Raw genomic sequence first — 14,920 nt, forward strand, 5'->3', positions numbered from 1 at the left:
GGCAACACTTGAACCAAATGCATAGAGCTGTGAATCAGCACACGGCTGGTGAGCAACCACAGGGGGTTTTACCATCGCAGAAGACAAAGAAACCATGAGAGGAGTGATAGGAGATGAGGCTCAGACAGAGACTTAAGGTATCTGCTGCTGGGTTGATTCTCTCATTTTAGGCTATTTCCTTCAATACCCAAATATACTGTGTGTGCATGTGTGCTAAGTCACTTTGGTCGTGTCCAGCTCTTTGCGACCCCATGGACTGTAGCCCACCAGGCTCCTCTGTCCCTAGGATTCTGCAGGCAAGAATACTGGAGTGGGTTGCCATGCCCTCCTCCAGGGAATCTTCCTGACCTAGAAATCAAACTCATGTCTCTTGCCCCTCCTGCACTGCAGGCAGATTCTTTACCACGGGGTCACCAGGGAAGCGCCAAGTATACTGTAACCAAGAATAACTCCAGAGTTCAGTGTGCCTTCTTCTGTTCTGATGAATGGTAGGAGCCTTCTCGCAAAGCAGCCCTCTTTGCACCGGGGCATTCCTGACACTAAAGACCCGCTACTCTGCCCTTCTCAGGTGGCCTGCCTTGGGATGGGTCAGTTCAGGTGTCCTGCTCCTCTCGCTGCTGAACCACACACGGCTGATGTGTCAGCATGAAAGTCAGACCCCACTGCACGCTCTGATCTTTCTCCCTGCTGGCCTGCTTTGTGGTTTCCTGGCCTGAGGATGCAGTGTGTGCATGCTAAGTCACTTTAGTCATGTCTGACTCTTTGCAACCCTACGGACCGTAGCCTACCAGGCTCCTCTGTCCATGGGGTTCTCCAGGCAAGAATACTGGGGTGGGTTGCCATGCACTCCTCCAGGGGATCTTCCTGACCCTGAGAAGGTTGCAGGGATTGAACCTGCGTCTCTTATGTCTTCTGCACTGGCAAGCGAATTCTTTACGACTACAGCCACCTGGAAACTGGAGTGGGTTGCCATCCCCTTCTCCAGTGGATCCTCTCAACCAGGGATCGAGCCCAGGTCTCCTGCATTGCAGGTGGATTCTTTACCATCTAAGCCACCACAGGAGCCCAGTAACAGGTGGCAAAAACAAGCGTGGGAGACTGAGACCTGCCCTGCAGCCCCGGGAGGCAGTGTTTCTTCCTGCCACTGGGAAAGGAAAAACCCTGGGTGATCAGCATGGTCTGAGGCTGAGTTCTTTTGTTTAGTTCTTTCAGGAATACTTACTGAGGGAGAACAGAATACCTGCCAGGCAGGGCAGTCTACTCAGGATACAGAAGAACGATGAAGGTCCTATCCTGCCCTCAAGGACCTCACAGTCAACTGGACAGACAGAGGTTCTATTTCACAGGAGGAAGAGATTGTCAGCTCCCCTCTGATGAGAGTGCAGCCCTGAGAGGCAAAGCCGAGAGGATAGTAAAGACTTAATAAACATCCTAAGACTATCTGTTTTAATGATTATTCTGGAATGAAATACAGTTACCAAGTCAATTGCTGAAACACAAGCACATTCATAAAGTACTGAAGGATACTCCAAAACAGTTTATTTCCCCTCAAGAGCTTCAAGATTTCCCTGACAATACTTATTTACATTGGTTGGGTGAACCAATTTTTAATAAGCAATGCAAAGGTAACTTTCAGTCCCAAAAGGACAGACTTCAGCATTACTTGGAAAACACACTGGTCATGTCAAACTGCTGGCATTTAGACACCCATTTCAGATGTTTCAAAGACCAAGATGGAAATACTGAACACCAACACTGACTTTTATCAAAAAGAAAAAATAGTTAACATTTACTAAGTATGTATATTTTACCAGACACTGTGCTAATGGCTTCATATCCTGTATCTCATTTGGTCTCCACAGCAATCCTCGAGGTAGATTCTAGTATTATTACTGTCTCCATGTTACAGATGGGACAACTGAGTCTTAAGCAGATTAACTAACCTGTCCCCCAGCCATCACTGGAGGAGGCAGACGTCACCTGACAGTCTATCCACAGGGGCCACACCCTTAACCAGCACACCAACTGTCTCCCCTTACTGGCCAGTCCCCAGTTCCTGCCTGGGACATCTTTTTTCAGCGGTTTGGCCCAGACTAGGTTTCAGGATAAGTTCCTTCTTGGTGATAAGCAGGGCCCACGATCTCTGACAGCTGTTCCCCGCTCTTCATCATCGTCTGAAACAATCAGTAAGCATTAGAGAGTACTTTTCCCTTTACAAAGGTGATAATTAGATAACAAGCTGAGATTAAAGTAATTACAGTTAGACAGCTGGCGAGGCAGCACAGTCATGTTGAAATACTGTTGGTACTTCAGCATCTGGTTCTAATAACAGCATAGGCTAAAGGATTTTACATTAATTACAGAACATAATTTAATATAAACATATTTAATTACAATTGATGAGCGATAAACTGTTCAAGAATGACTTAACCCCTTCTGAGTGTCAAAGTGATGGGAACTTTGGGCAGTCTGCGTGGCCTCTTCTACTCTTTCTCTCCTTCCCCCTTCACACCCTCCATTACACCCTGGTTCTCTCTCCTGGAGAAAACCCTCCTCAAAGACGGAATCTTCTAGACACGGGTGTGGTTCATTGATTACCCCACGGTGTTTGGCACATGTGCAGAGCCACCCATCCTTGGAAAAGCCAGGTGGAAGAGGGCCAGCGAGCAGGCCAGGCTGGGAGGCACCGCTTCCACCTGAGCAGCTGCCTTCCTCTCACTGACAAAATGAGCCTGCCTCTCCCTGGCTGGTCTTCCCAGGGTCCTCACACCTCTCTGTGGTGCTGGCTTGGCTTCTGACAGTCAAGTGAGCAGCCTATTAAACAACCTTCGGATCTCTTAGAAAACGTATGAAGGTGAATCCATTTTTTGTCATGATCAGGAAGTTCTCTGGTCACAATAGTCAGGGTATTTTCACTGTTTGGGAGTCAATGTGTAATGTATGGGGATTTCTACATTAAACAGGACTCTACCATGGCAGAAATTCTTCCTCACATGCTGCCAACCCCCTTCCCTACCCCCCAAGACTGGCAGAAGTAGGACCTGGATGAAACGGTTGATATCAGATTGAGACCACACAGACACAATCTCCACTGGGTGAAGGACTCAACCGCTATCTGCACACTGCCTTCTAGAAGGCCCATTTACAAATGGAAGACTTCAAAAGTCACAAAAGCGATGTTGTAGACTGCATGTCTGCGTTCCCCCTCGAACTCAAATATTGAAACCCTACCCTTTGCTGGAATGTATTAGGAAGGAGGTGGAGTCTCTGGGAGGTAATCACGTTGAGATGAGGTCATGAGGGTGGCTCTGTCTCTCATTTCTTGGTCATGAGAGGATACAGTGAGAAGGCAGGTGTCTGTAAACCAAGAAGAGGGCCCTTCCCAGAACTTGCCCACACTGGCACCCTGATCTGGGCTTCCCAGCATCCAGAACTGGGAGAAAGAAACTTGTTATTCAAGCCAGTAATTTGTATTTCTACTGGAGCAACCCAGGACTTCCCAGGTGGCACTCACTAGTGGTAAAGAACCTGTCTGCCAATGCAGGAGACATAAGAGATGCAGGTTTGATCCCTGGGTTGGGAAGATCTCCTGGAGGAGGAAATGGCTACCCACTCCAGTATTCTTGCCAGAATTCTACAGACAGAGGAACCCAGCAGGCTACAGTTGATGGGATTACAGAGTCAGACACGAATGAAGCGACTTGCACACGCACACGTGCACACACACACACACACACCTAGCAACCTAAACTAAGACACACCACTAGCTCTCAACTGCAATAAAATTAAGAGTCAACCCAAAGAAATTACAAGGCTGATCCTTCCTTTAAAAAGAGTAAGTAGTCCTGGAGTGAGTTGGGAAAATTCATTGTCAAGTTTCCCTATGTGACAAATGATGTGAAATTACAAAAAGCCTCAAATACTGTTTTTACCTCCTGCTGTGGATTTCAAAGTCTAAAGCACACATTCTCCTAAAAGCTAACACGAGTGCTGAAAAAAACATTTATTATTCATAAGTAAGCAAGTGTAAGCCAATTCTAGAGGAACCACTGACAGATGCACACGAAGTAGAATTAGTGAGACAATTCAGGACCACAGAGCATGTGAGAGGACCAGGCAGTCTCAGGTTGTTCTATTCTTTTGAAGAAAGAAGACATTAATTTCTCTATACATAGCAAATTTGCACGATGCGTGCAAACTATAAGGTACATCTCATAGATTAAATCATCTTGCAGAAGTGAGGAAGGGACAAGAGGAGAAAGTAGCCAATAAAGCATTTGCTATTTAACAAGTTACCACTATCATCAAAATTAAAAGCTCATGCATGTCAATGGACACTACCAAGAAAGTAAAAAAAAAAAACCACACAGAATGGGAGAAAATATTTGTCTTTTCCCTTTTTCCCATAGTCCTACCCAAAGCAGGTGGGGATCTTTCTTACAGCTTTGGTTGCATGAGATCTTCTGCAGGCTTTCAGTAGATGTTCTTGAGAATTATTCCACATGTAGATATATTTTGATGTATTTGTGGAAGTGTGTGAGCTCCACATCCCTCTACTCCAACATCTTGATCTCCGGGAGAAGGTATTTGTGAATCATATATAATAAGGGTGTAGTATTCTGAATATATAAAGAACTCTCACAACCCAACAATAGAAATCCAAATACCCCAGTTGAAAAATGGGGAAAGGATCTGAATAGGTATGTTTACAAAGAAGATATACCAAAGACCAACCAGCACATGATAATATCCTGAACATCATTAGTTATCAGGGAAATGCAAATCAAAATGAGATACCACTTCATATCCACCAGGATGACGACAAGCAAAAAAGACAGATAGTAACAAGTATTGGCAGGGATGTGTAAAAATTGAAATCCTCATCATTTTGGTGGGAATATAAATAATATAGTCATCATGGAAAACAGTTTGATGGCAACTCAAAAGTTAAATATATAAGTTACCATTGATTCAAGCAATTCCATTCTAGGTACATACCCAAAAGAACTGAAAACATGTCCACATAAAAACTTGTACACAAATATGCATAGCAGCATTATTCATGATAGCCAAAAAGTGGAAACAACCCAAATGTCCATCCAATGACAAAGGAACAAACAAAATACAGTACAACAATACAATGGATTATTATTCAGCCATAAAAAGAAACAAAGTACTAATAAAAGCTGCCAATATTGACCAACCTTGAAAACGTGATGCTAAGTGAAAGAAACCAGACACAAAAGATCACATATAGTACAATTCCATTTATATGAAATGTCCAGAAATGGCAAATCTATGCAGACAGAGGATGGGAGGAGAGAGAAACTGAGAATGCCTACTGACAGATATGGGGTTTCTTTTAAGGGAGGGGGGGTGATGGAGTTCTGGTGGTAGTGTTGGCTAGACAACGTTGTAAATATACTAAAACCACCAAATTGTTTGCTTAAATGGTTTTAAAACAGCACGTTTTATGGCGTGCTTCCCTTGTGGCTCAGCTGGGAAAGAATCTGCCAGTGATGCAGGAGACCTGGGTTTGCTCTCTGGGTTGGGGAAATCCCCTGGAGAAGGGAAAGACTCCCACTCCAGTATTCTGGCCTGGAGAATTCCATGGACTGTATAGTCCATGGAGTTGCAAAGAGTCCGACACGACTGAGTGACTTTCACTTTCATGTTTTATGGTATGTAAATTTTATCTCAGTGTTTTTCAAGCTACCAATCTGGGAAATGGAGCCTAATCCCACTAGGCAAGCCTGGGAGCCTGTGTACAGCGTGCAGCTCAGGTAACTTATCCGAGGAGTAAGGAAGTTGGGGTATTCATATTATATACTAACTCCCATCAATCAGTGACTGAAGGTTGCTTTTAGGGAGCACTGATTCCTTGCACTTCTGGGGTGCCTGCAAAAGGGGTTCTGGTGGCCAGAGAAAGTCCTTAGGCAAAGAAATGTTAGTGTTGATAGCTGACAGTCAGGCCAGCATGCCCTGAAAGGTACAGGCAAGGGGGTTCAGGCAGTGGGCCGACAATCTGCTACTCTCTCATCACGTTGTTTTAGGATTAAACAAGAAAGGCTGTGCAAAAGGCTTCACAGTGCTAGACACAGAGAGAACTCTCAATATATGTGAGTTATTTTTTACAAAGACTCAATAAGGTTAAATAATTTGATCCAAACTACACAGTCAATACAAGTTGGAGCTGGGATTTACACAGCACTCTGTGCAGCCCAGTCTTTCATATAGAGAATGATATTAACAAGCATACACTAACCAATCTTGCAAACACACTTCAGGCAGCAATCCTGTCATCATGGTGTTCAGAGGCTACAATACGCACCTTTACTCTTTAGTCTCTCTCTCCTCCCCTTTATGTGCCCTCGGTGAGGGAAGCAGCTGCTTTCCTCACAAAAAGGCCTTGAGGGCTGATGTTACTGTCTGCTCAAGTTTCAGGGTTTGGATATTACATGGCTTGCTGTGTAGCTGCTTAATTGAGATTCAAAGCCTGCACATTTGCTGACAATTTAGTGCAAAGGACCAAGACAGACAAACACCTGTGACTGCAGGAGCGGCAGGGCAACAGTATCCTCCTCACTCACCTATCGGTCCGGCTGTTCTCCAGAGTACCCTGACTTCAACAAAGGAGCCGCATCAGCAAAAACTCTAGAGGAAAATGGGCATCTCCTCCCAGAAGGCCCCGCACTTGCCCCCACCAGAGCATGCCAGAAAGGAGACATGAGGATGGGGGATGCAGAGCCCCGCACCGACCTGATCAAATACTGGTTGATAATCGTGTCGAAGTAGCTGTAGTACACAACATTGTTCACGTGGCCGTACTGGTCATTGTCCTGCCACCTCGTCTGGATGGGCAAGAAGTACCCGTAGGCCTCCTGGTGCCGATGGCGATCCTCAGCTCGCTGGTTCTCTGATGCTGTAGCCAAGGAACGGCCATTCCTAGGAAGCAGCCTCGAAACCCAAGAGGTCATAGTGGGGCTGCTGCCTTGGACAGTACCTTCAAGAGAAACAGCAACAGAGGATGAGAATGGTCTTCAGAAATCTTGATTTTAGTTTTACAAAGGCAATTGCATTAAATCCTGACCATTGGTTTCAAAAGGAAATGAGACTTTTTTTTTTTTGGCTAGGAAATAAAATCCAGGTCCTTACCACAAACCTACTGACTTTTTAAAAAGGATTCCTTATTTAAAAGGTTTTGACACACACTGACAGAAACAGGTGAAGCCTTTGTTTGAATTTGACCAGTAAGAATTTAAAGTACGTTTCTACAGAGGTGCTCTGCTCCACAAAGTATTTCAAGGAGGGCACTGTTTCTGAAAAAATCTGTACCCTCACTAAGGGCATCAAGACAGAGCTTAGGCAACCAGCATAAAATAAAATGTTTACCAGAAAATATTATCAATTGGGCCTATCAACTGTAAGGTTTTTTCTTTTGAGGGCATTAATTTTCTTTTAGAACAGAAGTAACATCCTATGGGAAATGTTTAGATGATGCACAAAGGAGGAAAAAAATCCAGCAATACCAGCTATTAACACTTCCATGTGCATTATTCCAGTCTTATATATCTGCATACATATTCTTCAGCAGGATCATACTGCTCATGTTGTTTTGTAATCTCCTGTGCTTAACAATACTCGCTAATGTTAAATAGAGAGCGTCTATGCTGTGCTGTACTTAGTCGCTCAGTCATGTACGACTCTTTGCAGCCCCACGGACTGTAGCCCACCTGGCTCCTCTGTCCATGGGGATTCTCCAGGCAAGAAGAGTGGGTTGCCATGCCCTCCTCTAGGAGAGAGTAATAAATACGCTTAAACATTATCTTATGTCACTTGCAATGCTGGATTCTGTTATATTCCATTGTATAGAAGCACCACAATTTATCAAATTTTCTTTTGTTGCATACTGAGGATTTTGATTCCAAGTTTGTTAATTGGGATTGGAATCTTTGTAAATAAACCTTCACACACATCTGTGATTATCTTCTTAGGATATATACTTAGAAGCAGAATTGCTGGGTCAAAGAGTAAATTGTTAAGGATTTTGATATAAGTTAATGCCCTCCAGAAAGGTGGTACCAATTTATATCCTCCATAGCAGTGTACAAGCAGGCCAATTTTCTTGTCAATTTTAAAATGTTTTATCCATTTGACTGTATTCTCTCATTTCCATACACATTTAAAGAGATGTGCTCAGTGAAAAGATGACTGCTGCTACCATCTATGATGGAATAACCAGTATCAGAATAACCCCTCTGAGAACAAGTACAGGAACAAGATGAAACATACAAGGAAAGCTGTGTGGAGACTTAGAAAAATCAAGGCAGCAGGGCTCTCCAGGCGGCACCCCCGAGGACGGGGTAACACTCTTGCTGCTGCTGATTCTCATCAGGGCATTTGTCAATCTGCCACATGGGGAATAAAGGCTGAAGAAATAACAGCAACCTACGGGGTTGCACAGAGTCGGACACGACTGAAGCGACTTAGCAGCAGCAGCAGCAGAGCTTGCAGTAAGTAGTCTTGCTGTGGTGGAAGAGTTGACAAAAATTGAAAGGCCAGCATCCTGGAGAAAGTGAGCAAATTCCCCTCAAGGTCTTTGCTGACTCTCAAGCTGCACATGCTCAGAGAAAAGAGAGAAATCAGCTGAAGCAACTGTATGCGGCTAAAGTCTCAGGAGGAGACGACAGTCTCATTACACTGAGGACCCAAAAATGAGCTTTCAGGGCCCCAAGGAGGAGGGCGAAGACTCTAGACTTTCAGTTTCGACCCAAGAAGTATTACTCCCTTAGAATGAAGGCAAACTTTACATTGTCAAACCTTGATCAAGATTATCTACCCGTATATCATCTGTCAGCTAGTAGAAAATGAAATCATCTCTGAAGGGAAACACCACCATTCAGAGCCTGTACATCATCATTTTATACACAAAGACTGGCCTTTACTCAAACATACCAAGTCTACTAGCAAAAAGGAACAGAAGAATTAATTTTAATAAAATAGAAACAGTCCCACAGACTCACACAGATTTAAAAATAGCTATGATTAACATACATCAGAGATAAAAGGCTAATATCCATCCCAACACATAAAGAACTCTAAAACTGAAGGGGAGAAATGTCAAAAACCCAATACCAAAATAAGCAAAAGTCACAGACAATTCACAGATAAAGATTTTAAATGACTTTTAAACATTTGAAAAGATGGACAACTTTAGTTATAATAGAAATTATACCTGTGCTGAGATACCATTTCTCGATGATTAGATTTGGTAAAAATTACAAAGCTTGATAGCACATTCTATTGATAGAGCCATGAGGAAAGAGACTTTTATACATTGCTGGTGGGAATGTCTCCCACACCTTTATGGGAGGAGAATTTGACAATATCTAACAAAACCACAAGTAAGCTTACTTTTTAAATTGCATCTAATAATTTTCCTTGAAAATACACCTTCAAGAATGTAAAAAAAAAAAAAAAAGAAAGAAAACATATGAACAAAGAACATTATTTGTAACTAAAAAATATTGTGAAAAAACACATTAAAAAAACACACACATAAGAGATTGGTTGAATGAGCTATGGTATATTCACACAGTACACACAGTAGTATACTGAAAGTCGCTTGGTCTTGTCCAACTCTTTGTGACCCCGTGGACTGTACAGTCCATGGAATTCTCTAGACCAGAATACTGGAGTGGGTAGACTTTCCCTGCTCCAGGGGATCTTCCCAACCCAGGGATCAAATCCAGGTCTTCCGTATTGCAGGCAGATTCTTTACCAGCTGAGCCGCAAGGGAAGCTCCAATACTATACTATGTAACTGTAAATAAAAACTAAATAAGACATGATATGGAATGATTTACAGAATATATTTATTGTCAATCAATAAAAGCAGTGGTTTTTAACCTGGTGGTCCAGTGGTTAAGAATCCACCTTTCAATGCAAGGGACATAAGTTCAATGTCTGGTTGGGGAACTAAGGTCCCCCATGCCAGGGGCCAAACCGAGCACTGGAGAGTACACGTGCCACAATGAAAACCCAGCACAGCCAAAAAAAAGAAAAACAAATCAATAAAAGCAAAAGGGGATACATAGAACGATACTTTTGTGCAAGAAAGAAGACGAAATAAGATAATATAAATGTGTTTACTTTTATTTAAAAAACAAATCCAGGAAGAATAAACCAGAAATTTACAAGACTGCGTTAAGGTGCATGGGGTGGGAAAGGGGAAGTAATACTCCACTTAATATAGATTTTTGTGTAATTTTGAGTTTTGGAAGTATGTTAATGCTTTACATACTCATACCAAATAATGATGATGATGATGTTAAATTAACAGTGATGGAGGGGAAAGAAACCAAAAATGGAATACAAACAGAAATAAATGAGCCTAACTAAAATTCAAATGAATAACATAATCACACTGAAGGGAAAAATAATTACTTTTGAATGCAGAGTTTTAATTATATACTCTTAGTTTGGAAACAAAAATCTTTTTACAAGCATTGAACACTAGTTAATCAGCATGATTTTTTATAGTGGTAGGGGTAGCAAATCTAAAACACTCTCTGTGAATCTAAGCCTAGGCAAGTGAGTAAAATATACTGAGAATAATCTTAGCCAGATTCGTCACTTGTGAAAAGGATTTACAAACATAGAAAGGAAAAAGACTAAACTGAACATTCTCGTGTTAGATTAGATCTGGGAGCATCAATATGAACTCCATGGTTAGAGGCAGAGATGGAGATTTCCTAATCCAGCTGAGACTAGATATAATATAGTACATTTTCCACTGCATCAATATGAACTCCATGGTTAGAGGCAGAGATGGAGATTTCCTAATCCAGCTGAGACTAGATATAATATAGTACATTTTCCACTGCATCAATATGAACTCCATGGTTAGAGGCAGAGATGGAGATTTCCTAATCCAGCTGAGACTAGATATAACATAGCACGTTTTCCACTGCAGTAGAAAATCAGCACACTTGGTGTCTGCTTCCCTGGTGGCTCAGCTGGTAAAGAATCCACCTGCAATGCAGGAGACCTGGGTTTGATCCCTGGGTTGGGAAGATCCCCTGAAGAAGGGAAAGGCTACCCACTGCAGTATTCTGGCCTGGAGAATTCCGTGAACTGTATAGTCCATGGGGTTACAAAGAGTCGGACATGACTGAGCAACTTTCACTTCACTTCACTTGGTGTCTAGACTTAAGTTTCTTTTTCCTTTTTTGGCCATGCCACGCAGCATGTGGACTCTTAGTTTCCCAACCAGGGACTGAACCCTATCCCCTGCATTGGAAGCATGGAGTCTTAACCACTGGAACCACCAAGGAAGTTCCCGTATCTAAGTTTCTAAATACCCACCTCCACACAAAGGAACCAAGGCTCCTTAAAGGATACAACTGATTACAATGCTAAGGCAGATAAAGTAAAAGATGATCCTGGAATATCTCACTGTGCCAGAAAGTAATGAAATGTACAAAGAATGATGAGCATGTCAAAAGTTCATGGGAGCTTGTTTGAGTGGGTTCCCAAGGGCCAAATCTGAAATATCTGATATCAAATTAAAACGAGATCAATGGATTATAACATCTTGAATTAAATAACAATTCTTAAGTCTACCAAATTAATAAATGGGGGTGAAGGAAAGTTACCCCTTACATAAGTATTCTGAGTAATAAATGTAGAAAGGATAATGGAGTTAGAAAAATCATTATTTTGCAAGTATCACAGGCTTCACTTTTACTTTTCACTTTCATACATTGGAGAGGGAAATGGCAACCCACTCCAGTGTTCTTGTCTGGAGAATCCCAGGGACGGGGGAGCCTGGTGGGCTGCCGTCTATGGGGTCACACAGAGTTGGACATGACTAAAGCGACTTAGCATAGTAATAACTGATCCAGTCAACAATCATGGATGATGGATGTAAAGTATACTGGGTACAAGTTTGATGAGAAGCAGATAACATCCATGATCTCAAAATAGTTCCCCACAAATTATTTATTCATCACAAATTAATAATATTAAGTTTATGATGGCTCATACTGGTAAGACATGTCCTTACGCAAGTTATCAAAGTTAGTATCACTAATAGTGAATCAAATGAACATCAACTGCCTCCTGATACAATGGCCTGAGAAGGACACAACATCACTTTTGTGTTATTTTACAATGTTATTGCATTGTAAAATATCTGAATCTAATCATAATGAAACACCAGAGAAACCAAAATTTAAAAATTCTACAAAGTACTTTCTTTGTACTCTTCAAAAATATCAAGATCATGAAAGACAAAGGGAGAAGAATTGTTTCAATTAAAGGAGATTAAACAACCATGACAACTAAATGCAATGCATAATCCTAGATTACATACTTAACTGGGAAAAGATGTTGCTATAAGGGAAATTATTGGAATAATTGACAAAATTTTAATTTAGATTGTAGATCAGATAACAGTATTGTATCAATACTAAATTTTCTAATTTTGAAGTTGTACTTCAGTTACATAAGATAAATTCCTTGTTTTTAGTAGATACAAACTGAAGAATTTAGAAATAAACAAGTATGACATCTGCAACGTTTTGCCAAATGGTTCAGAAAGAATACTGTGTGTGTGTTGGGTAGGTAGGGGGATAATACACAGGCATGAAGGAAAAGATGAGAAAGTAAATGAGGAAAAAATGTAAAATATTGATGAATCTAGTAGAAGATATAAGTAATCCTAATTTAAGATTGACTATAAGTCAAGGAAGCATGGTATAACCTCTAGGATAATCAGAAAAAGAATATTTAATTAACAAAGGAAAAATTAAACAATAAAGATACTTTTCAAAGCCAAAAGAAAGCCATATGTCAGGTGAGAGGACCAAAAACAGATTGAGACCAAAAAAAACCCAAAAACAAACTGTAAGATAGTAAGTAGATAAGAATAAAAATTAGCAATAATTACATGAGTTGCAATGAAGTACTCCAAATAATAGGCATAGACTCTAAGAATGGATATTTTTAAAACCCAACATATTTTTATAATAGACATAACTTAAATACAAGGAAACAGAAAAGTCAGTAGTAAAATGACAGAAAACATACAAACATAAACAAGAAAAAAGGTAACATAGATATACTAATGACAGACAAAACAGATTTTAAGGCAAGAAGTATTACTACACACAAAAGAGAAACTTTGGTAAAGACAAAAAGGTCAATTCAACAGGAAGATTTCATAACATAGCCTCAAATACAGTAAAAACTAACAAAACGAAAGGACTAATAAATTCCCACTTACAATGTGTAGCTCTAACACACCTCTCTCAATAGCTCAAAGGAGAAGCAGAAAATAAATTAATCTATAGAAAATTGAACATGATTAAAAACAACACAGGGCCCACTGATTGGAGAATATACATTATTTTCAGGTATATATACAAGTTACCAAAATAAAACATATACTAGGCCATAAAACAAGTCTCAACAAATTTTAAAGAATTAAAATCAGAGTATGTTCTCTGACCACAGTGGAATTAATCTAAAAATCACTAACAATAACTACAACAAAAACACAATTATAAAATCTCCAAAAGCCAAATAATAAATAAAGTTAAATAGGAAATCACAATGGAAAATAAGAAAACATTTTCAACAGAATGGCAATAAAAATATGACATATAAAAACTTATGGGATATACCTAACCTGTAGCTAGAGAAAACACAATAGTTAAATGAAAATCTAACGATGAAAAGGAATGATCTAAGGATCCATCTCAATAATCTTGAAAAAGAGCAGCAAATTGAACTCAAAGAAAGTGCAAGAATAATAATGAAGATAAGAACAAAAGGCAAGAAAATAGACCAAAAAAAAAAAAAAAACCCACAGTAGAGAAGAAGTCTTTTTCTGTAAAGGGACAAATGGTAAACATTTTAAATTTTGTGGGCCATATGCTACAACTACTCATCTCTGCCATTGTAATGCAAAAGCAGTCATAGTCAATACAAAATGAATGGACACAGCTGTGTTTCAACAAAATCATATTTACAAAACAGGTAATGGGTTATATTTGACCCATGGGCCATATTTTGTCAATCCCTGCAGCAGAAAATATAATAAAGCTAAAAGTTTGTTCTTTGAGAAAATAAAACAAAGCAAACAAAATTGATTAAAAAAAACAGTGAGTATAAAGAGAAAAGAGGGTACAAATTATCAATATAAGAAACAAAAAAGGGATATCACTACAGATCTCACGGGTATTAAAAAAGATAAGATGTTATAAATAACTTTAGATCAAAAAATTTGGTAATTTAGGTGGAATGGATAATTCATTTTTTAAGATACTAACTTACCAAAACTGACACAAGAAGAAATAGAAAATTCAAATAGCCTTATATCCATTTAAATATGCATCTATAATTAAAAGCCTGTCGACAAAGAAAAGCTTAGGACCAAATGGCTTCATAAGTAAGTTCTTTATTTCATGAACTAATACCAATGTTATACAAATTATTCCAAAGAACAGATAAAATAAATTCATTTCTGAACACATTTTATGAGGCCTATACAGCCTTGATACCAAAACATACCAATAAAGAAAAAGTACTACAAGAAAGGAAAAGTATAAGCCAATCTCTCTTATGAACACAGACGTAATAATTTGGCAAAATGAAATTAAATATTGGCATGTCAAAGCTGGGGATATATAAAAGAATAGATCTCAACCAACTTAATTTATAATACTAAGCTGATTTAAAACTTGAAAACCCATAAATATAATTTACTCCCATTAACTAAATAAATAACAAAAGTTATATCGTCACTAATATATTAAAAAAGCACTTGATAAAATTCAATGTCAATTCATATTAAAATTCTAACAAAGCAGGAATAAGAGAAACTGCCTTAACTAATAAAGAATATCTTTTAAAAA

General features: G+C 39.7%; 1 protein-coding gene across 5 annotated transcripts in view; it reads right to left on the reverse strand.

The window, feature by feature from the left end:
• Positions 1-14,920, reverse strand: part of LOC614914 (uncharacterized) — a 193,593-nt gene that overhangs the window by 96,541 nt on the left and 82,132 nt on the right. For all 5 annotated transcript variants that reach the window (XM_024975893.2, XM_002693514.7, XM_015474833.3 and 2 more), the window contains one exon: positions 6,760-7,003. In XM_024975893.2, coding sequence (XP_024831661.1) covers positions 6,760-6,977 — 218 coding nt within the window. In that variant the 5' untranslated portion in view covers positions 6,978-7,003. The remainder of the gene's footprint in view (positions 1-6,759; positions 7,004-14,920) is intronic.

This window comes from Bos taurus, chromosome 15 (assembly GCF_002263795.3).
Source record: "Bos taurus isolate L1 Dominette 01449 registration number 42190680 breed Hereford chromosome 15, ARS-UCD2.0, whole genome shotgun sequence".
NCBI classification, from domain to species: domain Eukaryota; kingdom Metazoa; phylum Chordata; class Mammalia; order Artiodactyla; family Bovidae; genus Bos; species Bos taurus.